We start from the raw sequence: 22,351 nt of genomic DNA, 5'->3' as shown, positions 1-22,351 counted from the left end.
TAACATGAAAGACAAGAGAATATGACGTGGTGAAGAGAACAAATGTGTAAGTTTTGATTCTGTGGTTGGAGCCAAAACAGTCCTCAGCTGCTAGCGATGTCTGGATTGTATTAAATCAAGGCCATTAACAAAAACATTGTAGGTAAACAGTGTCTAAATCTTGACATTTTCCCACTTCCCACATATTGATATGCTCTATATTGCAGTTATGTTTTATTATCATAATGTTTATTGTCACTCTTGATTGGTTTATTGCTAATGAGACAGTAACAGAGGCTATTATAGACTCTCAGTTACAGTTGTGTGGTGTTGGGGATGATCACAGCTTTTTATTTTGCTGTTATAAACAAGGAAAAGATTTATGTTTTCCAGTGTGGGAGCTACGAGAAAGATAAGATATACAGTAAAAGTGAGCCATGCCAGAGAGAGTGATAACTTTAATGTATACTTTAACTGTGCATAATTGTTCTAAAATATTCATCTGTCACACTTTTTTCAAAATATGTTCAGCCTTTAAAAAAAAAAAAAAAAACCCTGAGACTGTACTTGCTGTTTTAAAGGCTGTGTAAGCATAAGAGCTTTTGGTGTTTCTTTGCTTTGTTGCTAGAAGCAATTTCTTTATCTTCTTAGAGCGACTGCTTGGCTTCTGGTGGATTAGAGGGAAAAGAGAGAGAGAGAGAGAGAGAGAGAGAGAATGTATAAGGCTTGAAGTCAGCAAATAGCAAGCAAGTTCAGCAAGTCCCTCTTCATTCCCCTCATTCGCATATTCTACTTCATAAGCAAACTTAAATTATTATTAAATAAACCAAAAAATATCCAATAGGCACAGGTTCCACACCCGGATCCTGGAGTAACCCTAAATGTTCTACACACAGAAGATGAAGTGGGTGTGTTAGCGGTGAAAAAACCTTTGGAATTGTTTAGGCCGGCATGTGAAGTATTGCTTTGTCTCAGATAGCCAGTGGTTCAAATCATGTCTCATCATTTTACGAAGGAAAACTTTAAACCTTTTTACTAGTACACTTCCAGAATGGAAATCGACTTATCAAACATCATTTCTATCATTTTTTTTTAATCTCTACAAGTCCTTCATGAGATTAGACAGGACACTGTTGGATTTCTGTGTATAGAGTATCATGACTCTGGGTTTAGCTGATGCTGAGTAGATGAGACAAGGGTGGAGTTTAAGCTCCCTGCTGGGCAAATGATTCGAACCTCTCCACAGCAATGCTGGTACAAAGATAATACAGATACACTGTGTACAAACATTACAATAAAATTATTACGTTTAAACCTAATAATCAGACATTTAGAAATGTTAACTTCCTTGCATTATCTACAAAGATGAAAATCCAGATTGTTCTTGTTTTTATGAATCATGCAAATTTCCATCGGTATATAATCCATCAGCGTTATATAAAGAAATTCTATGCAAAACATGAGCACCCACAAAAACATTTTTTGGCCTCTGGTGAAAAGAGTTTAAGAAAAGAAGCCACCAAAATATACAGGAAAAATATAGGATTTAAACTTGCTAACATACATGAGGCAAATTTCCCGTGTCCATGTTTATATATGGCGAAAACAGAGGAACCTGAGGGACACCTTGTGTGACAAGGACAGGGGAAGATTTATGTTTTCCTATGTGGCCGCTATGAAAAAGATAAGATATACATTAAAAGTGAGCCATGCCAGAGATAGCGATAAAGGCAAGGTGCAAGTGTGGAATGTGATGATTCATTTTGTCAAAAGCTGCAGTGGGATCTTCCCTGTGCATTTATCAGCACACCGCAAGGCACTTGGTGTTTAAATGGCTAGCAGTGTTTATCTGTCTCTATCTGAATTTAAGGGATGTCAAAACTTAAGTTAAGAAACAAGGACAAGGATGGGACATAATTACTTTCCCCTGAGTTGGCATGCAGGCATGGCTGGCCATTTGAATCCTGATCGTCTGCAGCCAGGGGAGTGGAAAAGATCTCTTCAAAGGCAGGGTGAGCTGGATTAATGGAAGAGGAAGGAAACGGTAATTGAATATGGCGAGGGAAGCCTCCTGAAAGTGGGAGCTCCGTTTAATCAAATGTATCGACTGTGGCAGGGCACTGGCAGAACCTGGAGGCTTCAATTCAAATCAGTTCTATTTGTCTAGCGCTTTTAACAATAGATATTGTCACACAGCAGATTTAGATTGCTAAATGAGTAAGCCAGAGGTAAGGAAAACATGAGGAACAAACCGTGAAAGGGACCAGACTCAAAGGGGAACCTATTCATTTCTGTAGGCAAGTGACACCCAGATTCTAAACCATTACTCTTCTATGATGGTGCTCAAACAGTATGAAGTGTCTTGAAGGATAGAAATATTGTGAATAAGCATCCTGGCTTGAGTACAAGACAGTTTTATGATTATAGCAGCAGTTTTTATGTACGGGTCTACAGTATCCAAGTGACATTACTCGCTGAAGCAAGGGTGAGTCATGGGCGTAAAAGTGCAAATCTTCAGGGTTTCCATGTGGAAACATCCACAGGAGCAGAGAATGAGTCACAAGTACAGAAAACTCTAAGCATCAGGAAGAATCAGGAGGTGAGAAGGAGAGAGAAGCCACAGCAGTAGAAGTGTGTCACGATCAGGCATCACATCAAGCACCAGGAGTTCATATACAGTCCTTTGAGTATGAAACAAGTGCTCAGTAAAGAGGCGTTCACACATACAGCGACTCGCAGAGACAAAGCAACCAGAGACCATTTATTTTCCGTGAGAGCTGGTGACTTGCAGCGGCATGAGCGAGCATTGGCGACTAGATGTGGGCATGTCCAGTGACATGATGAAGTGTAACTTTATGCAAATATGGAGTGACTTGCTGCAGTGACTACCAATGGGATTAAAGACAGTAGAGCGCGTGTGATCCATGGCTAGGAGCAGACTGCTTCTTCATCACTTTTGATATGATGCAAATATACACTGCTGAATTTTATACACAAAATCTCCCTACAGAATGATTAATTTTACATTAACTCTAGTTGCTCCACCTACTGATAAACATTGTTACTAAGAAGCTTTGGCATTTTTTAAAAATATCCTCATATACTATTTGTCACATTGAGATCTTTACCAGTTTAAAGCACCCGTTTTGTGCATTATAAGTAAAACTACATTGAGATGTTGCAGGTGTGTTTATTAAGCTCCTCTGAAAGGAATCTAGTAAAGAGAGGAGCCACCTGACAGATGGGCAGCAAAACACAAACACTCGATGCTTTCAACCAGGCGGCCAATGTGTAGACACAAAGGCCAAGGCCCACGCTAAACTGTGAAGGATGTGGGTTGGGCTGTAAAAGAGCCACTGTCTCACTCATCCAAAGTGTTTCTCTTTCATCAGCTTGCCCTGAAGCAGCCACAGGGCCTGTCTGTTGAGTCAGTCTTCAATACTACAACTGAATACACTGTAGGACTGACGCTCCATTGCTCGATTATTTCAGTTACACAGCGTGGGTGTGTTCACTCACTGCCATAAGCCTTAATGACAGAAATCTGCTGTTGTGGGAACAGCACTAATGTTACTGCTAGTTGCTAGTGATGCATCTTGGCAGTGCTCAAGCATCATTTAGAGACTTGTTCACACTGTCAGACTGAACTGATGTGGTGAAGTTTAAAGGTCTCAGCCTTTTTCGGATCAATTTTTTTGTCTGCACTGGAGTATTAAAGAAACTTCATTAAACTTTCCCCTTAGAGCTCAAGATCAGTTTACATCAGAACTCTGTGCACAAGACGACACTAACCAAGCCTTGTTTTGGCTGGCAGTCCAAGAAGTCATTCACATACTATATCTGTAGCAGCTAGTGGGGGCAGTGGGGGCTCAAATGGTTCTGGGTTGTTGATTGGAGGATTGGGGTTCAAGCCCCAGCACCACCAAGCACCACTGCTGGGCAAGGCCATTAACCCTCTCTGCTCTAAGGGTACTGTATCATAGCTGACCCTGTGCTCTAACCCCAATTTCCTCAGCTGGGATATGTGAAGAAAATAATTCTACTGTAATGTATGTGTGTTGATAATAATGGCATCTCGCCCTCGGTTCAGTGCTTAGAAATGCACTGATCAAAAGTTGCTGATCAAAAGTTAGTTCACATAGAAAAATAAACAGACTGATGGCTTGTTGGTTCTTATTCAGTCTTTTCTCAGCTACAGCTATATAGGGTTATCTAAGGCAAAATAGTGTAAATTTAAATAGTTTAAGTTGGTTAAATTGATTACTAAGTATCTATAGGATGTATAGGATATACTATGGCTGTCAAATATTTTAATTAATTATTAGGAATGTATTTAAATATAAATAAGCCTTTTATACTGAAAAACTGAAAACACAAACATCAGCATTAGCTTCTTAGGAAAGTTAATATATATATATATATATATTATTACAATTTTATCATACAGTAATGCTTTCTTGTCACTGGTATTTACTTACATTTTCTCTTTCTTAGGCTACCGCTGACTCGAGTTTATGTCAAGCTATTCATGAGTTGTCCACAATTATAGCTAGACAAAAAAGGTCCACATTCAGGAGCTCTAGAGTCTTACATTTTTAGTGTTTCTATATGGAGTCACTCTGCGTGGACATATTATCTGTGCAGACAATCTATAGCAATAGTATTCCTCTTAGAAGTGTGTTTCTAACCTGATCAATTTACCGAGACAACTTACTTGATTTATCTTTGTATCTGAAGGCAATCCTGGAGTCAATATTCATTTAGGATGGGCGGATAGTGTCGTCTGGAGAGGATGTTTGTAGTCATTTTTGGGTTAGATTAAGGAAATGAGATTTTTATACAGACACATCATTTCTGGAACAGATAGGTCTGGACAATATGTCATGATTTTTCTCCATGCAGCACACTCCGTGTCTCCGGTGTCTGCTGGAACTAAACATTTGAATGTGTTTTGTTTTGTTTTGTTTTTTCCACACATTTGAATTTATATTCTGTGAGCCCTTACTACTGTTGGTCCATATAGCAGGTTTTGCTTAGGTGCACCTTGCACTTACTACTGTTGGTCCATACAGCAGGTTTTGCTTAGGTGTTGGGTACAAGTGCAGATTTATTGATGTAACAGGCAAGGCAGACAAATGCAAAGGGTAAAGACAGAGTCAGAGTCATAAATACATAATGGTTAGGGTGAACAATAAACAGGGTAGACTAGACAAACAAACAGCTTTAAAATAAAATAGAGTGCATTGAGTAGTACAAGCTTGGTAAAGTTCAGGGTACAAGAGTAAACTAACAGGTCAGGTGATGAATCAGTTTCTGGGAAATTGATATTTGGTGAAGGATTCTGGGAAATTCATGTTCAAATTCAACTCATTCATCTTTAAAGACACAGACAACGTGCCAAATTGTACATAGGCCGCTTCTCATTTCTTTATTTGCTCCTTATTACACAGTGGTTGAAGATAACAGCTTCAGAATTTAAAAAGCTTATGAAGAAGCACTTGGGGCATCTCACAGAGTAGAAATGGGTTTGATATCAGCATTTACTTTGAAGATAGAAACATTTGTGTGGAAAAAAATAGCCATTTTTACTTTGGAACTGTTCTATGAAAATACTGCCCCTAGTAGGCTAGGGAAGGAAATAGAAATACTTTATGAAAAACTACAAAGTCCTGAGTGTCTACTTTCATATTAGCGATTAAGCTCCACTGTGGAGTGTGACATGACAAAGAAATTGAACATAGGTACTTCAAAAAAAAAAGAGGAAATTCTACTTTTTGGTGAGTTAAAGTGAATTTACTTATTGAATTATGGCATGTTGGACAGCTTATTAATGCCACAGTGATAAAGCAATAAAGTACACATCACATTTATCTACTCATCACCTGGCTTTGAAGCATGACATGCGCAAGGCTCCCCCATTGGCAAGATCTGTGCATCCTCTCTCTAAAAGCCTCTAAACTCCTTTCTTTTTGATTTCTCAGACTAAATCTTAAGGATTGGTGCATCCTTAAAGGTGGGGGATGTCAATTGATTTTTAGTGTGCTGAAAGAGAATGGATCAAGGAATCAAGGAGGTAGATCGTGTAGAGTTTTGGGAGGGAGCCATAGTACATGGCTGAAACATTGATTGACATGATGTTGATTATTGATACAGTGAGCCATTGGAATAGAGAATATGGGTGGGGAAAAATATTTAGCAGATCAAGTTTAGAGGGAAAAGATCCTCCTTTGAGTTGATTGATGACTTGCTGGTCCATGTTTTTAACCCCACCAAATGAGTCAATGATAGAAAATGCCTCTTTTAATCTTTCTAATAAATCCTTATTAAATCTAATAAATCCTTTAAACACACTATTTTCCCAAGGAAATTCCCCCTTCTGACCTTCAGGTGTTATATAAATGTAATGAAAAGTAAAGTCATTACACACTCTACAGGATACAGGAGTCTTTTAGTGAAATAAGCAGTGTCACGAATAAGCAGAAACAAGACGGTGTATTGCCTCCTTCACACAGAGAGCCCATGTGGAGAGAAAAGGAAGCATGATGCAGATTTGAAACTACCCATTGTTTCTCTGCGGGCACCATGACCCTTGATGCATTGCCATGTGATTAGGCTTATTACTTCTTAAGCCTACACTTCTTCATCGGCAAATTCCACGCAGTTATTAGCTCGCTCACTTCTCCTCTGCTGATTTTCCTTAGCTTTTTCTTCTTCGCTTTCCATCGTGCTCCTTCTAAATCTCTCAAAGCTTAGCCCGCCTCTCACTATGCAAATCCACTGCTGTGCGTGAGCACTCAAGCACCGAGCTAGCTGACAGCAGCGCATAAACTCGCAGCTCCTGTAATCCCACACGTGTCAGGATGCCACAGCAACCTTCGACTGCCCGTTGCTATTGGAGAATGACAGAATGATTGGCGTTGATCACGATTGCCTTGCCTTAAAGCGCAGCGACAGAAAATCGTTCTCACATTGCGAGAGTTTTACTCCGGGTGGCCTACTACATCATTCGGAGACCCAGCCTAAGTGATCAGAATAAACAAAGTCACACAGCTGTCACAGACAATAGTGACCACCTTCGGCCGATCTGTTCCCCGTTGTGGTGCTTGTCATGAAGGCAGATGAATGGCAAATGACGTGATTAACTTCTGGCAGCTATTGCCATGTTTTAGTCAGTGACTTGACAACGCTGAGTGCCAGTCCACTTCCAAGAAATTTAGCAGAGAGGCTAATCCAGAAAGGACAATGGAGTTGTATATATATACAGATTGGAAAGTTAAGTGTTTTTGCAAAGTTTTATTACTAATTCACAGAATATAAGCTAACAAGCGTTTCCTGAAATAATCCATCCAGGGAGAAAGGTGGATTGCTTTTTCAAAGAGTTGGGCTGCCAGGTCATTCAAATTGACACGCCGGTGATGTAATGTGTAGAGGCTGCAGCCCAATTTGAGTGATAGACTCTGAGCACCTACACCTTTCTCCACTCATACCCTTCCTATCAGCACTTACCCAGCCATGCATGACTCCATTAAACTACTCAACCATGACACTTGATTAAAAATGGTTATTAATCCACCCCATCCAATTTCTCCTCTATTATGTGGAGAATGAAGGTGATGGAATAGTGCGTAGAGGGCAGGAGTACCAAAAATATCTAGAAACCCATAATTTTTGTAGTCTTTTGCCATGTCTATTTAAATGAAATTCTCCAAAATATTCAACTAATTTAGATTTTAATTGTGTAGCACTTTTAGCAGTAGCCGTTATCCCAAAGGCAGCTTTAGAGAAACACAGATGTGGATTTAAGTCCCTAAATGAGCAAAGCCAGGGGTGACAGGGCCAGAGCTGATTGAGAGAGAATGAAGGAGAAACCTTGAGAGTTTCCAGACTCAAAAGGGAACCTGTCTTCTTCTGGGTGATCCTGGACAGTGGGATCATTTCATTAAGAAGTCCTAGACCTTGAATATTATATAGTTCTATTTAATACTTTTGTGAATTTCAGATATTGAGCCCAAAGGTTTTTTACCCTAAATAAGTTCAAGGCCTCTGCAACTTTTCAACTGCATACTTTTTATATCTTTAAGCAATTTTGCTGATGATTTATTTATTTTTGGCTAAATAGATATACCTTTGTGAGTCCAAGGATTTATTGCAGTGAAAAGATAAAACAAATGTGTCAAATGTGAATAGGACTCATGAACATTGATGATGAATATGATGAGGCACTGTAAGTGAAAAACAGATATGGATTAGAATGATATGGATTGTTTCAACAGCCGTCCGTGGCAGATCAGTATGACCTTATGGTTTGTAAATTCATCAAAGCCTGACGCACAAAGCAGCTCATCTGTCTGTGCTTCCAGTCCATTGGGTATCTCATAAAGTGTGTTGCTATTTTTTTTTTCTAAAATTGGTATGTGATACACTGGAAGCCTACAGAATTGTCAGTGTGGATATACTGGTACCTCTTCCCTAGCACAAGTACTATCGCTTTAGAAAATGCTATATCCTGATCCACAAGAGTGAACAATAACTCACAGCACTTAGCCGCAAATGCAATCACTGCACTCCACAGCTGCAATCATCACAATTTAGACTAATTAAATGGGTGGCGGAAATATTTGTGTTGGCAGCTAATTGCCTTCCCTCCAATCTGACTGTGAGACAAAAGCATGACAAGACTCCACTCAGCTGTATTGTTAACCTCGCTATCTGACGAAGCACGCACCAGTCATCAGCCTCAGGAGGAAGTCTGTCACTCCTGCTCACCATCCTGATGCTGGTGATGGACAGAAAATCACCATGGCAACTGTCAGAAACTCCAGTCTGCACTCCTGTCAATGGGATTGTCACCAAGCGTTTCATTCATGAGATGTTTTTCAATGCGTTCCATCTTCTCACTCGCATTTCACTGTATTCTTTTTTTCATTATTGAAATGCCTCTTGTTTTGTTGCTCTATAATGTATTTTATAGCACAGAAAAATATTTCCTTCTTCAGTTTGAATGTTCATTAGCTGTTTTTTCAGGCATATTGGAAAAAGGTGCTACTGTAAACCCTTCTAAATTAACGTTGGATTTCTGAGCTGCATACAGTTGGTTTGTACTGTATATTCTGAATCAGGATTCAAATATTGACATAACTTATGTCACTATTGTAAGTCACCATCTTTGAATTCACCTCTATAGCATCTACAGCATCTAGCTCTAGATCTTCATCATGCCTTGGGCTGAGTTCACACATCGTCCAAGGTCTTCCCCTGGGATGGGCTCCTGGTTCCCTGTGACCTTGTGTAGGATAAGCGCTACAGAAAATGAATGGATGGATGGATCTACATCAAGATATCTAATGCGCAATCCAAAGGAGACCCAAAGTGGTAAAGAAAAATGTGAAGAGGAAGCAGCCTCAAGATTTTGACTGACCGCCAAATTTCTCATCCAACCTTCAGCCCTAATGTTAGCTCTGTGTCCTCTCTAATGATTACTACTACACTCTACTTCCTGAGTGACATGTCCCTCAGGACTGAAAGTCCCAAATACTGTCTTGTCTTAAAAAAGGTTTCCAGGTTTTTGCAGTGCCTGTTCTGTCCTGCTTTTCCAATTTGTAAGAAGACCTGACTCAGGGCGACGTCATGGCCCTTCACTTTTAAACTATCACACTGTTCCACCGTTCCATGAGGAGATGCAGCATGAGGAACACAGCTCCCTTCACTACCTTCTCCCCTGCTGGGTGTAATTTGATTCGGGGCTGTGACTGTTCTCACAGTCACACTAGCGGCGCTTGACATGTGGTAATGAAATTAATCTCTATTATCCTCTTAGCCAGTGGAGGCGGAGCTGACAAGCGGAGCGAAGAGAAGGAAACACAAGTTTAAAGATGGTCAGCATTTCTCAGAAGAACGACAGCAACCCTTGAACATGTCAAATCATTCCACATTTTTGACACCCCTACAATTTACTAGGTTTTTATATCCATTCCTTGACTTATGCATGTCAGCTGTCACTTGTGTGATGAAAGCTCTTTTCCCAGTGGTGTTGATTGATGAAGTGACCATCTGAAGATAGACAGAGTTGTGTGAAGGAAAATGTTTCAAGAATTACAGGTTATCTTTGGACAGGTTTATTTATAATTATCTTGGACAGGTTTATAGTGCTCCTTATGCAAAGTTTTATTCAAACAAAATGTTACAAATAAGTTCTTCCATCCTTTTGAGGGGGTGCCAATAATTCTGGAGTTGAGTATAAGTATAGGAGTAAAAATATAGGATGTCTGTCTGTAATCAGATAGAAAATGTGAACATATATGCACGTCATTATACATCTATTGTGTGCAGCAAAAGAAAAATATAGGGACATTATATCCAAACGTTTTTTATTTTCATTTTCTTCCAAGAGCTTTTCATTTACAGAGGCAACTTCGAGAGTGTATAATTAAAAGAAAACAGTGGCACGAGCTTGAACAATGCAGGCTAACGAGCCAGATAGGACGAAGCAACAGCTTTCAACCTGTCAAGAGCTGATGCGTAAATAAACGAACTTGGTTGTTATCCTCATGGAGCTAAAAGTTACTGGTCTAATGCAGGAAAAGTAGGCAGAAGTGTCAGAAAAGAAAAACTAAATAATATTACAGAAGCAGTCTGCATGGTGTTCTCAAAATATCATTGTGCAGCCTAATTTTCTCCCAATAGCCCATTACATTGCTATAAAAAGACCTTTGAATGACAGAAAGCTGCACTGTAATGTTGGAAATGTGAAAAAATGCCTGATATTTTTTCACTTTTCTTCAGTTGTGTGTAAATCCACCTACATACACCCAAAACACACACACTGCTGTCTGAAATGTTTTTTGGTAACGGGAACGTGGGCCTCTGCGGATGTGTATAACCTGTTAGTAGAGTTTCTCCTGCCATGTGAAAAAGGAACGAAACACAAGACAAAGTTTAGTCAAATGGAATTTCATATCACACGTTAGCCACGCTGTCCTATTTTATACTTTATTTCTTATTTTAGCCTCCTGTTAGCTGTTGGTTAAATCTGCTGGCCATAGTTGCTAGCGCTTGCTTTCCACCCACATCGAGTATCTTGTTTCTCTTCCAGAAAAGTGGCCTGCAGATTTAACATCAGGAGTGAAACTCTATGGGGAATTTCTAATTTGGCCTCACTGTGAGGTGAATCCAGTGATTTGACCAACCTTAAATAGATGCTTCGGTTGCTAACTAGTCTGATATGACTTTCCAGCCACATTAACATGTTTTAAACAAGACCAGAGTGGAATTTGTGCTTGTTTTGGTTGTGTCTATGTTCACCATTTAATTTCTTTTGTCAAGTAATGCTCCACAGTGGTGGTTAATGGCTCTATGAAAATAGACACTCGGAGCTTTAAGAATTTAAGAGTTTTTTGTGAGTGTTTCTGTTTTTAATGAGCCTACTAGAACCAATATTTTCACACAAAAGCAAAGACAGTTCAAACTCTTCAAAGTAAATGATGATAAACCTATTTCTTCTCTCTTAGATGCCCCAAGTGCTTCAAAATCATCTAAAATTTGAAGCCATTATCATCAACCATTAAAAATTCCGTGTAAGGTTGTCCAGCAGAGGGAAAAACAAACATCTCATACTGAAAGCCAACAGAGTCCTGATTTATTTTATATCAGGCTTGCAGCAATAAATTCATTCATTTGTTCATACGGATTAAAAATGTCCCATGAAATTGTGGTGCACCAGTATACTGGTAAAAGTATTAAAAAACCAGGGTGAAACTCGCTCATAACTCCAAATGCAACTCTAAATTAGTAAAAAAATCAACTGTAACTTACTTTATGTTAATTGGTTTTCGCAGCTTCAGGGTCTCCGGTTTGATCCTATACTAAATTACATATAGGTGTGAAAGAGTGTGTGAATGTGTATGTATGGACTGGCATCTCATCACCTCACACTGAGCGATCTCAGGACACGCTTCTGATCTGCCCCAGCCCTGAGCAGGAGGGTGGATACTGAAGATTAATGCATGAGCAATTTACACTGAATTTTTTGTGTCTCAGTAGTGAGACTGAATGTACGTTTAGATAAAAATGATCATAAACCATCTTAAACTTATACATAGCTTCCGACTATTATCATATTTCTGATCGCTCATTTATACTGATAATCATTAATTTTACAATTTAAATATATTTGCATAATATCCAGAAATACAACAGCTTCTACAAGCACCAGTGTCCAATAAAGCACTGTCTGACAAATTCCTTTCCAATCAAAGAACTCCTACTGTAAAGGGTAGTGAAACTGCTGCAATGGGAAATCAACAGAAAGAACTACAACAAGCGAAATAGCTCAAGGGAAAGCTAATAAGTGTCAAAGTATTAAATAAAGGTCAATCCAAAGCCACAACTTAAGCATCCTGCATCACCCTCATATGTGGAGCTGTATAGATTAAAGGAAAAATCCATCCCTAAACAACTTGTGTATTATCCTTTAGGATTCTTCAATGGCATCCGGTGGATTTTTTTTTTTTGCTTTAAATATCTTTCTTTCTTTCTACATGTCTATTTCCCACAAAGCTGCAACTTTCGTGCTAAATACCACCAGCAACAATATCAACTGTGATAAAACAAGCTCCAGCATCACATAATGACAGCTCATCGTCGCTGTCACTCACTCTATATTCAGACGAGACCTAATTGCCGGATCTTTCTGCATACATAATTACACATCTCTGCTTTCATGCACAAGAGATCAGCACAGCACATTGATTTGCTAGAGAGTACCTATTGTAAACGCTCAAATTCACTTTTTCACCAAAGGCAAGGGGAAAAAAAGATGCAGGACAGCCAGGTGCCTGCTGGTTTTAGTGACAGAGAGATGTATATCAAGTGGAGGAGAAGATTGGCTAAACGCTGGTCGACTCGCACCTAATGGTGTGACTGACTGCATTACCTCCTTTTGTATTGCTTTGCTTTGGTTCCAGAACCTTCCAGTGCACTTTACATTAAAATCTGTCTGAGAATTCCTTAAGTCCTCGATTTTCTCTGTGTGTTCTGGGCTGATATGTCATTTCTCAGAGAGTGCTCTGTGTCCATTTTGTTGCAAAAACACCATTAAATCTTCCCGAACCAGTCAAATTGTCAGGACAAAATCCAGCACTTATGGTTAAGTGCGCTAAACAGCAGGGGCTGTCAATAAAACATCATGTGCAACAGAACAACTGAAGAGTGCTTATTGGGTTTTTTTCCTTTTTTAGATTTTTCCCAATTCTCTCCTCTAATTGGGTCACCTGCCTATTGCCACCCACTAGCTAATTCTCCCATGTCATAAAACAGCTACCAAGTGGGGAAGGTGAAGGCTAACACATACTTGCTTCATGCTGAGATGTATGAATCTAGTCAGTGCTAAAATGCTATTTGCCCTCTTCCGCATATATATGAGCTCATAGATGCCAGCAGCTGGTTTGTGCTGCTGTGATTGACAAGCAGAAAGAAGAAAGAGAAGCCTACGCTTGCTGCCTATGGCTCTTGATCATGAATGACTGTGGTATTATCATGGTTTCCACCTTCCAATCAATAGGACAAAATCTTTTCTGTTGTGCCGCTCTGGAAATCTTCAGTTTCATCAGAGGACACGCCCATATCTGGATGCCAACGGTCACTGTCACTCATGTTGCCAGAGGTCACCAGCTTTCATTGTCAATGCGAGTCACTCTATGTGAATTTAGCATTACTGGACTGTACAGTTCCATATAGGTGCTCCTCTGCTATTTAGAGTAGGACTGAATGATGGGTGGAAAACTGCAGAGAGGGAATGTATGAGTTCTGTTTTAAACATGATGGCCTGCTGATTCCCAGGTTTTATATCAAATACATTGAGCCATGGTGGCTTTTTAAATATAGTATACTTGTAAGTGCAATATTAATGATCTTTAACCTTTTAACCTCACATACCTATTTAAAGGCAGAGATGTCCTTTTACTAAGTTACTGCTTGCCTTTTTCCGCCAAAATTTTTCTATTACTGTGTATAAAGTATAAATTGTGGCCTTTAAATGAACCAATAAGCCTTTAAATTGGCTAAGTGAACACATCTGTTATAGCCATCTCTGTTATAACATAAAAACAGCAGCTAGCAGTTTCCTTGTCTGGAGCAATACATTTCTGTGTAGCATAATAATTTATTTATTTATACAGCAGTGTGAAACTGTATTACATCCTAATTATTGCCATCACCATATTATAATTAATATTTCTGCCAAATTATAGGTCTGTTCACCTAAACCAGAGGTGGAGCAGCAAAGCAGGCTTGAGTGCAATAAATGAATGAATGAATGAAACGTGCTACAGACAAAGCATGTGAGCTCAGTCTTTCCCAGACAGATGACTTTGAAGACTTTAAACAAGGACAATCTTTTTCCTGTACATGAAATATTAACAGTGCTGGCTGCAGTCCTGGACATTCGTTCGTACACAACGGCCTATACAAAACCGCAGGGAGTTTGCTTTCATGTAAGGGTAGTCTGGTTTTCGTGCAACTCTCACAGACATCGTCTACACTTTAAGTATGTTTGTCTTTTCTAGAAACACAATCCTCATTGCAAATATTATTTTGTATGCAGTGATTTAAGCAACAAGCAGCTGTGAGTGTGTGTGTGTGTGTGTGTTTATATGCTAAAATAAGAGCAGTCTGTTTTGATCGGTGTGTCACAGTTAAATAAAAATCGTATCTCTGCAGCGACAGTCGTGTAAAACTATAACCTCAAAACACATGCGCTTCGCTAGGAATGTTCAAATACGGTTTTCAGTCTCCAGCTTGGATTCATGTTCTCTCCAGTCTTCAGTTCTTCTCTCTAAGGAGAACCCTGTAACCTTTTCACATCCGGCTGCTGTCTTGGGGCTTCTGGGCTGCTCTTACTGAGAGAAGCACACTGGGAGAACTCAACTGTGAGATTAAAAACAGCACACACACACTCTAAAGCTATGCGACCTGGCCTCAAGCTTACAGAGTTGACCCTAATAAATACACAGCATGTGCTTTTATTCTCCTTTACACACACACACGCACACACACTGTATAGATATACACAAAGAGGAAAAACAGCATGGAAATCACCCTGCTGTAAAGTAAAGAAATGTTCTTTAGACTTTAAAGGTAAACATTTAATTGCTAATTGCTTTCATTTTTATCTGTGTTTACAGATTACTATTTTGATCGAGGCATTCTTGGTTTCAAAATGCAGTGCTTTTAGGGTACAGGATTAGTATACATGATTGTCTTTAAACCAGGATGAAAGCAGTGGGAATGAGAATAAAATCCTGTATCAGTGTACCAGCAGTGCATTAATACATTTAATTTATTTGCAGGCTTTCATCCCAGTGTTATGAGCTATGAATTGTAATGGATCTGACCTGTGTGTGTGTGTGTGTGTGTGTGTACTCACAGACCTGCGCAGGATGACGGCGGGCTTCATGGGCATGGCTGTGGCCATCATCCTTTTCGGCTGGATCATTGGCATGCTCGGCTGCTGCTGGGACCGAGGCCTCATGCAGTATGTGGCAGGTCTGCTCTTCCTCATGGGCGGTGAGTAACAAATACACACACACACACACACGCGCACACACACTCAAACTTATACAGTGCTGACAAAGGCTATCTGTGATGAGTAACTGTTTATGTGAGACAATGTTGTTATATATTTATGTATATTCAGCAATGTTTGTATAAATGTATACACTGACCAGGCAGAACATTATGACCACCTGGGCACCCTGACTGGTGTGTGGCTATGCAGTGCCATATGCAACAAACTGCAATGCACTGTGTATTCTGACACCTTTCTATCAGAACCAGCATTAACTTTTGAGACATTAACAATTTGAGCAACAGTAGCTCATCTGTTGGATCCGACCACACGGGCCAGCCTTCTCTCCCCACATGCATCAATATGCCTTGGCCGCCCATGACCCTGTCTCGGGTTCTTCACTGTTCCTTTTTTGGACCACTTTTGATAGATACTGACCACTGCAGACCGGGAACACCCCACAAGAGCTGCAGTTTTGGAGATGCCCTGATCCAGTCGTCTAGCCATCACAATTTGGCCCTTGTCAAACTCGCTCAAATCCTTACACTTGTCCATTTTTCTTGCTTCTAACACAACAACTTTCAGGACAAAATGTTGACTTTCTGCCTAATATATCCCACCCACTAACAGGTGCCATGATGAGGAGATCATCAGTGTTATTCACTTCACCTCTCACTGCTCATAATGTCATGCCTGATTATGTGTGTATATCTGTATATATGTAAAAATGTACAGAAAAGGAAAATCATAGAAAATAGCAAAAATCTCAACATTAAAATACAAACCTTTGTTCCCAAAACAGTGTAAAAGTCTGACCTAAGAAAAGTTAGCACTTAAACTTCCATGGACTCTTTTTCACTTGTTGCCCATTGAAGCGCTCTAATTACTGATTAGAGACTGGTGACAGGTGTAGGCGTGTGGCATGGTTTCTTTTAAGTTCACAGGGTTTAAAGCATGTCTCATACATTTATATAGCTGTGAGTTAGTTATTTCTGCTGTACCAGTATATGCTGTTATTTATTTAGACTCTGAGACACTGAGGCAATGGTTCAGGTGTCAAGACTTTTTTTTATGTTTTGATTGAAGGACACAGTGTCTGAAGATAAGACAGTTGTTTAACATTATTAAAATCAGCAGCTTATGCAATATAAGTCTTTATATTGAACTGTTTATCATTGGTTTGAATTTCTTTTCAATTTTTGTCCCTGGTGACATTATACAGTGCACAGCTGCACAGGAAATTGATGCATGTATGTCTGTTTTCTTCGCCCAAGCTTCAGATTAAACTTTTTAAAGGCCTTGTTCCATGTGGACCTCATTAGGTAAAAGTGCACACAGTGACCTTTCAGTGATTGGCAAGTTGTAATGATGGGCACAGGGTTAAAATAAATCTACACTGCTGTATATATAAAGGAAACCTGCTAGCATTACATCATTAAAAAATCATCCATCAGTTAATCTTTCACTTCATCGCTCGGTGTAGTTGGTTCAATACGGTTCAGTTTGATAATCTAACAGGTATCCAGGCCTATCAGAGTCTTCAGGGATTTTTTTTTTCATCCTGTTACATCATATTGTTTGGTGCAGCCAGCCAGACATCTTCCCTGCAGGAAGGATGCCGAGGTTTTTAATGTGGATGTTGATTTTGGTAAACACAGCAGCCTCCCCTCACATCACGTCACGCTGCTTATTCTGTATGCAGCGTGCAGCCCCAGAGCTGTGGGGAGCAAAGCGACGATGCAATTAAAATGGGTGGCATTAATGTAGTGGCCCGCTCTTGAATAATAAGGAGGCAATTAAAAAGCCAATTAAGATGCTAAGTCATAAAACCAGAAGGTTGCACTGAGGGTCAGATTACAGGGGGCTGAACGTTCGCTGGGTCACAGCGTTGTCTTAATGTGTTCGCAGTAACAAGTTACACTATATATATATATATATATATATATATATATATATATATATATATATATATATATATATATATATATATATATATATATATATATATATAGAGAGAGAGAGAGAGAGAGAGAGAGAGTATTAAATATGGGACTATTTTGATTTTTGAAACCATGCATTTATTTTTTGTCACATTTTGGTGTCATTCAAATAAAAGAAATTCAAATGTGTGTGATTTCATTGCACTTTCCAAAGAGCTTTGCACTGTGAATGCCATAAATTTTAATTTCTTTTTGTTTATTTTTTTTTTTCAGGTACCTTCTGCATCATATCGCTGTGCACCTGTGTAGCAGGAATTAATTTTGAGCTTTCCCGCTATCCGCGCTACCTGTACGGCCTCCCGGACGACATCAGCCATGGTTACGGCTGGTCCATGTTCTGTGCCTGGGGAGGTCTGGGTCTGTCACTCATCGCCGGCTTCTTCTGCACGCTGGCTCCCTCCGTTCAGCCGATCCCACGCTCCACCTGCCCCAAATCCCGGCAAGAAAACGGCACGGTGTGTTAAGTAGAGGCTTCTGACAAAGCCAGCGTGTGGCCGTGTGCCGAGTGAAAAACATACAAACAATAAGACGACTGATTATCAAAAACCATACGTTTGTTCCCCCGAGTCATTTCTGATCTCACCAATCAAACGCCATTTTGTGTGACTTTGCAAATAAGAATCCTGATTGTTCCATGACAAAAAAAAAAATTAAAAGAATGAAAGTCAGTATGTTTTTGAGATATAGAAATGGAGATACCACACAGGAAGACTTTACTTTCAGGATTATTATCTTTTTCCCATGAGACCGTTGGGAAGAGCAGCATGAAACGGCGACTAACAGAGACTTGTACATCAGTATGTGAAAATACAGCAGCATGAAACTTGAAAGGTGTGTAAGAGTTTCTAGCTGTTCTTAGTTGTCTCTTTATTGCTAAATTGGTGCTTTTGGGGTTGATAAAAAAAAAAGAAATCCCAATATAGTATATGTGTTTTGTGTTTGAAGAGCTACTGAACTGGATACGGTGCCAATCTATATCTAAGGAGGGTAACAGTGCAAATGGCAGCAGAAACATTTTGGAGCAATGGATTCTGTGACACAATTAGACAATATAGTTTTTGTGAACTGGAGCAGCACTGGATACTGGATGCAAAACACAGCCGTTCGTTCTGCAGACAAGAAATCGGTACTGTTAGAGAACATTTGGAGGAATGGTTCCAGTATCTCTACACTGCTATATTGCAAATTGTAAAGAATATTCCAGAACAAATCATGACCTTGATGGAGGTTTGGGAGAGTTTCATTTCTTCCATCATCCAACAGGATTGTTTAAATGTTTTTAACATGGTACTCCACCTTTTTTTTTTCTTTCTTTCTTTGTTTTGGTCTGCTTGATTTTTTTCTGTCATTGACATGTACCAGGAATGAGTGTGAGTGTATATGTGTGTCCTCCATTTTGCTCTCATGGATACATGTTTGTGTGGGAGGGTGGGTAAAGATTCTGTAGAGAAAAGGATAGGGGGGAAACAACTGTGTCAGAAAAAAAATAAATCAAATGCCAGAAACTTTCAACTCAATAGGTTAGCTCTTTGATACACAGAAAAAAAGAATCAAAAAAGGAAAGATGCCACATCTTGTCGGAAAAGAAGAAAGCACAGTTTTCTAGAGACAATGACAACTCGGCATCACAGGAGCTGTCTGTGAGATGGCACTTATTCCATTTGATAAGGAAGAAGCCCTTTGTTCAAAGCGAGCTTCCTGTTATTGTGATGCCCTTTTTAACGGGCTCATTAAAAAGACCCAGTGTTTGCATGCTTCTTAATTACAAGAGACATTAGTGACAGAGAAAACGTGGCACCTTCGTCGAAAAGAGCTTCGGAATAATGGAAGGAGTGGCTATCAAATAAAGCACAAGATTAATGCGACCTGTAAGGTCTGAATACTGTTGGGCCCTTTCAATCCTAGATCAAGCCTTCATCTGCTCGCTTTGCATTCAATTTCATTTTTCCTCAGTATCAATTATTAATGTCCTAAGAGAACCGTGTAGTGTATCTAAAAAGCTCGCTCCCATCTCAGAGAAGGTGTCCTCAGTCTCAGCCTGGCCTAATTGTATTGTGCCACTGTTTGTGGAGTCTCTCATGTCTAGAATCAATCTGAAATGCTGGGCCATGTTCTCTCAGTCAGTAATTGTAGGACTAATGCAGACCTGCCAGCCCTGAAGAAGAAGAACATGTAGTGCCACTGAAAATGGGGAGCAGAAATGCAGTAAACACTATAATTGTATTCTCAATATAGTCTCAACAGATGTTTTTAGGATTTGGGAAAAAAATTATTGATTTAATTATTTATTTCTAGTTTTAGAATAAGATTGAGAATCAATGACAAGGGAAAAACTCCCTGGGATGACATGAGACAGAAACCTTACCTAAACCATTACACTCAAAAAGCAGTCTATTCTCTTCTAGGTGACACCAGATTGCACGATTAGGAGTCATTACTCTATTATTGACTATAAAATCAAACAGAAGTGAGTGCGTTGACTGGATCTTCAGTTTGAGGGTCATTAATGACATCAGGTCCTAACTTTTGAAATTAAAAGTGACCATTTTGGTGACCCAGTTTCAGTGGTTGAAATGTTGGTGCAGCCCCAATAAACATAGTTAAGTGTTGTTATCTATGTGTTAGCTAATCCAAACTTGTATGAATAGATTTAATTTCACATTAATGGCGAAGGCGAAGATGGCACATCTTTTACGCAGGTGAAAAACGTCATCCTAAATATTAATAATTTAAGGGGGAGGGGCTTTCAGCAGGTATCAGTTAATATTTGAGAGTCCAGAGCTGTCAATCATTCCAGAGTTATATAGGTGTATATAGTGGAAAAAGACAGGTTTGGGGAATATTTCTAGTCCTATTGCACTTTGATGTGAAAATATCTACGCAAATTGCATAACTGTAGGTGAACAAGACGTGATGGAACAGCTTGGGTCTTCGTTCATCTGAGCTCTGTGGTCTGGAGGGTAAAGAGGTTTGGCTGCAAAATGTTAACGCAGTTAGCTATGAAATTACATTAGACCAACCTATAGGACCCAGATGGAAACCCATGTCCCTGATTACTAGCTTCTCACAACTGCAACGATGTATGGAAATCTGGTCTCAAAGGAAAATTGTATAAGCCCATCTGGTCTTATATAAGATGGTGTTCCTGGACACACTTAAAAGGAAAAAATATTTAGGCTATTTCAGTCTGCGAGGATTACGCAACCAGGCATTGATATAAACGGGGTCGCATCCATTCCTCACTGGTGAAAAGCAGATGAGCTTTTTTCCCATCATTTCTTATCCGGAGGCTGCAGGCCAGCGCCACTACATCTGCTTTATCATAGCTAGAAAACAAACATTACGACATCATACATCAGACAATTCTCATTTCTTATCAACATCATTGACTTTTCTTTTTAAAAAGCATGTGGCCAGCATAAACGCACATGACATAGTGTTCGAATGAATGAATGAGTGAATGAATTAATTGATTAAATGTAGACATTTCAGATGCTTAGCACAGATCAGGCCAAGATAGTAAGCAATTTTTTACCCTTATCTCCACAATCCAAATTCTCAGTACATACATCCCAGATTGTAATATTTCTGATTCTGCTTTACTGAAGCAACTATTTTATTAAAAAGAGAAATATGGTTATACGTTCAGCCATTACGGGACGTTCAGATCAAAGCTGTGTTCATCAAACCAACATGGGAAAAGAATTTTTAGACATATCATGTTATCACTCCATCCAACTAACGTCTGTGTTTACATGAAAGCAGCCAAACATGCGTATTGTGTCTTTTTGTTTAAAGAACAAGCATTTGTATGTTTGGGTATAGCGTTCTGAGTGAGTGGGAATATATTTTTTCCTCCATACGTTGTAAAATAGTAGCAGGATAACAGAAACTGCAACTTTCATTTTTATGAGAATTAAAAATCTAAGGACTTATCGAATCTTTTTCATCAGTAATGTGTCTGTTGCATAAATCCAAAAAAAAAATGTACAAAAAATGAATAAAAAAAAAAATCCTGAAATGTTAAAACTGTGGAATGTAAAACCATAAAATAAAATGTCATTGGTGTGTTTATTTGTATGGTCTGATCTCTTAACACACAACAAAGTGCACAGTGGAAACTTCTAGAAACGCATTTCTCATGCGCTGTGCAAGAAATCAAAGTCAAACTATTGAGAACTTATAATAAATTAGCTTAACATTTAATCGATGTTTATTCTTTTTCATTTCTCTATTTGGATTAGCAACGCAAGTATTAGGACAGATGGATGAGACACGAGCCGTAATTAGTTCCAAATATTGGCATGCATGACCTTCATAAAGTAAAATATTGGAGAAAAATATAGAAATCACTTTGTCACAGTACTATTCTCCACAGTATTATCACAACAACAACAACAAAAATAGTTGTCCACATCGATGTTGTTATTCATGTAACATGAATATAATAATACAGCTCTGGAAAAAAAAATAAAAGACCACTGCCCAATTTCCAGATTTGAACCCTATTGAAAACCTCTGGAATGTTATCAAGAGGAAGATGAATGGTCACAAACCATCAAGCAAAGCTGAGCTGTTTGCTTTTTTTGCAAAAAGAGTGGTATAAAGTTCCCCAACAGCAATGTGAGAAACTGGTGGAGAGCATGGAGCAGAAACACATGCAAATAGGAGTTATTCCACCAAATACTGATTTCTTAATGTTATTTATCCAAAGCATTAACACAATTTGTTTACAAATGATTTGCATTTTGTTTTATTTGAGTTATTATAGCTCTGCAAATACTGCATGATCTTGGGTTATTTTGATGTG

At 39.1% G+C, this 22,351-nt stretch overlaps 1 protein-coding gene across 2 annotated transcripts in view; it reads left to right on the top strand.

Annotated features, from left to right (window-relative positions):
- Positions 1-21,611, top strand: part of tmem178bb (transmembrane protein 178Bb) — a 98,025-nt gene extending 76,414 nt beyond the window's left edge. For both annotated transcript variants that reach the window (XM_058417553.1, XM_058417554.1), the window contains exons 4-5: positions 15,403-15,540; positions 17,755-21,611. In XM_058417553.1, coding sequence (XP_058273536.1) covers positions 15,403-15,540; positions 17,755-18,005 — 389 coding nt within the window. In that variant the 3' untranslated portion in view covers positions 18,006-21,611. The remainder of the gene's footprint in view (positions 1-15,402; positions 15,541-17,754) is intronic.
- Positions 21,612-22,351: the final 740 nt, after the last annotated feature.

This window comes from Hemibagrus wyckioides, linkage group LG19 (assembly GCF_019097595.1).
Source record: "Hemibagrus wyckioides isolate EC202008001 linkage group LG19, SWU_Hwy_1.0, whole genome shotgun sequence".
NCBI lineage: Eukaryota > Metazoa > Chordata > Actinopteri > Siluriformes > Bagridae > Hemibagrus > Hemibagrus wyckioides.
This window is presented reverse-complemented; position numbering and strand designations above follow the sequence as displayed.